Here is a 2,721-nt window from a genome sequence, read left to right on the forward strand (position 1 = left end):
ATTTGCCAAATAAAATCATCATTTTCAGCCATCCTGTACATCCTCAATGGCACTTGGCCACAAATTCGCCAAATTAAAATTTGCCAATCACCAAAGTTTAGCAATTCACCAAATTTAACTACCTCCAAAATTTCCCACTATACAGTACCTATTCAGTAGTTTAAATGTACATGTACATGTATGTAGTAAATCAAGTGAGAAATCATTTACATTACAAATGGTAAATCAAGCAATACATTGTTAATCATTAACCAACTGCCATTGCTGGAATTAGTAGAGCTTAACCTCCAACACTTGTAGCCTTGGGTATTTTTCAAAATTTGGCCCGTTTTTTTAAATGGCCATAACTTGAAAAGTTGAGCTCAGAATTGACTCAAAAAGGCTAAGAATAGTACCAAGAGTAGATACATGTGTATTATAGTACTCTTGATAGTACACAGTAAAGGAATGGACTTATTATCTACTCATGTATTAGTTTAATTTATGTACTTGTATGTAGTGAGGCACTGAGACAACATTCCAGTTTAATACTATCAGAGGATTCAATGAATGCTATATTTTATGAAGAGAGCAGCAGCGAAGAGGAGGAGGAGGAGGAGAGAGAGGGAGCACCTCCTAGTGACACTCCAGCTGCTGTCACTGAAGAAGAATCATGGGACTAGAACATAATATATTATATAACCATATTGTATGTGTATTTTATTTTAATAAACTGTACATAATAATAACAATAATAATAATAGATAGATAGAAGCAAGAATAATGTAAATATTACATATTCTTGGTAAGGGGTTACATGGTTAACAGTATATCTGTTGAAAAATAATGATACAAAATAGGGAGAGAGAAAAGTGATGAAATAAATTAAAATGAATTATTATTATTAATTATTAGTGAGAGGGAGGGGAGGAGAAAGAGGCGTGGTCAATTTGATTTGTGCACTGATGCTGAGGTGTAATTACTAGTCAGTTTAGATATCGGAGGAGAAGGGGTCTTGTCTTTCTTGGGCGGTCCGGAGCTGGCTAAAGTTTTATGTCGTCTGGGGGGTCGGTGAATGGACTCTTCATCATGAACATGTATCTCTTTAAAGCGTGACCTGGAGAGAAAAGAAATTCACATTTATTACTTGTACAGGATATTTTGTCAAAAATGGGAAGGAGAGAATTCTCCATTTTTATATTTTATTCTGATGTATATACATGTTCTTATGTTGTGTAGAAAGTTTGAGCTGATTCTGATCAAAATTAGATTTTATATGAATTTTTCAAGTTGTTCCAAAATCGGGCCAAAGTCCCTGACTATAGTACAGTGTCTTGGGCCAAATTTCGCCAAAATTGAAAAGTAGAGAATTCTTCATTTTTATAATTTTTCTTAATGCATATACATGTTCTTATGTTGTGTAGAGAGTTTGAGCTGATTCCAATCAAAATTGGATTTATTATGAATTTTTAAATTTGCTCAAAAATCGGGGCAAAAGCAGATTTAATCAATTCACACATAATACTAGCCATTATGCATTAGTCATTTATAAGGCTGTTACATGTACAGTGTACTTAGACATTTATAGTAAAAGGATGACAGGCAGCACATGCTGAACATGTGTCATCATGTGATCATTAATTCCTAGCTCTTACCTATCAAGGTCATGACCAGCAAGAGTAACACCACCAGAATGTCTATCAACATAAAGCTTAAGATTACTCTGACCTTCATCTGTAGGGGAGAGACAGAGGGGGAAGGAGAGAGATTGAGATTTGAGCAAATTTTTATAATGTCTACTTACCATCAGAGGCTGGTGTCAGATCATGATTCGCTATGAGTTGATTCACGAGTGATTCAGTATCAACTCTTGATTGCTCTAACATTGATAACACTGAGATCTGACAATAAAAATAATTCAAATAAAATTATTAAAAAATAACAATACTTGTACCTTAGTTTTATTACTGCTCAGTGATGCAGCATCTTGTAGATATTCCCGTTGAGATAACACACTAAAATAATAAAAAAATTAATTAATAAAAAAATTAATTAATTAGTTAAGCCCCACCCACCTGACGCTACTGTGCCTCTTATGGTTCCCCATTATAAGAGGAGAGGGTGTCTGTGGGTTGGATCCTCCTCCTCCCATACTAGCCTGCCGTCGGTGAGATCCAGAGCTGAAACTAGCCGTAATACGAGAACCCTGGACGCTGGGACCTAACTTAGGCCGTCTCATTGGAGGTGGGAGGAGCCCCAGCGGTGACCCCTCCCTCTCTTGCTTCCGGAGTCCTGGTGAGTGGCGAAGGTCCCTAAAACTGTTTGTGAGTCTCTCGGACCTTGAGTCTTCCTCGTTAGTGGGCGTGGGCGGGACTAACTCAGTGACCAGAGGAGGTGTGGTCTCATTTGAAGAGGAAAGGCTACTCTCACTCTCGCTCTCTGATTTATTTTTACTCGAATTTGTTTGGAGTGTTCCCACGGTAATCTGTGATGGACATTGTTCAACTACAGTCTCTTCGGAGCCACTCTCGTCCCCTCTACTGACTCCGCCCATTGCCACGCCCACAGTCTCTTCTAGTGCCCCACCCACTGCACCTCTCATTTCACTCTCAGCTCCGCCCTTTTCAAGAAACAGCATCGAAGGTTCTTTTGAAATATCACTCGTACTTGCCTTAAGATTCCCAGCACTGCTACTGTGACTGGACCAGGTAATATTAGTACCTAATTATAATTAATAATAAT

At 37.9% G+C, this 2,721-nt stretch overlaps 1 protein-coding gene across 1 annotated transcript in view; it reads right to left on the reverse strand.

Annotated features, from left to right (window-relative positions):
* Positions 1–650: 650 nt before the first annotated feature.
* The window catches only part of LOC100635269 (uncharacterized), a 5,185-nt gene continuing 3,114 nt past the window's right edge, over positions 651–2,721 (reverse strand). The window contains exons 7-11 of the mRNA XM_003385892.3: positions 2,055–2,700; positions 1,934–1,994; positions 1,784–1,880; positions 1,635–1,713; positions 651–1,096 (exon numbers count right to left, since the gene is read on the reverse strand). Coding sequence (XP_003385940.2) covers positions 925–1,096; positions 1,635–1,713; positions 1,784–1,880; positions 1,934–1,994; positions 2,055–2,700 — 1,055 coding nt within the window. The 3' untranslated portion in view covers positions 651–924. The remainder of the gene's footprint in view (positions 1,097–1,634; positions 1,714–1,783; positions 1,881–1,933; positions 1,995–2,054; positions 2,701–2,721) is intronic.

This window comes from Amphimedon queenslandica, unplaced genomic scaffold (assembly GCF_000090795.2).
Source record: "Amphimedon queenslandica unplaced genomic scaffold, v1.1 AMPQUscaffold_13445, whole genome shotgun sequence".
Lineage (NCBI taxonomy): Eukaryota > Metazoa > Porifera > Demospongiae > Haplosclerida > Niphatidae > Amphimedon > Amphimedon queenslandica.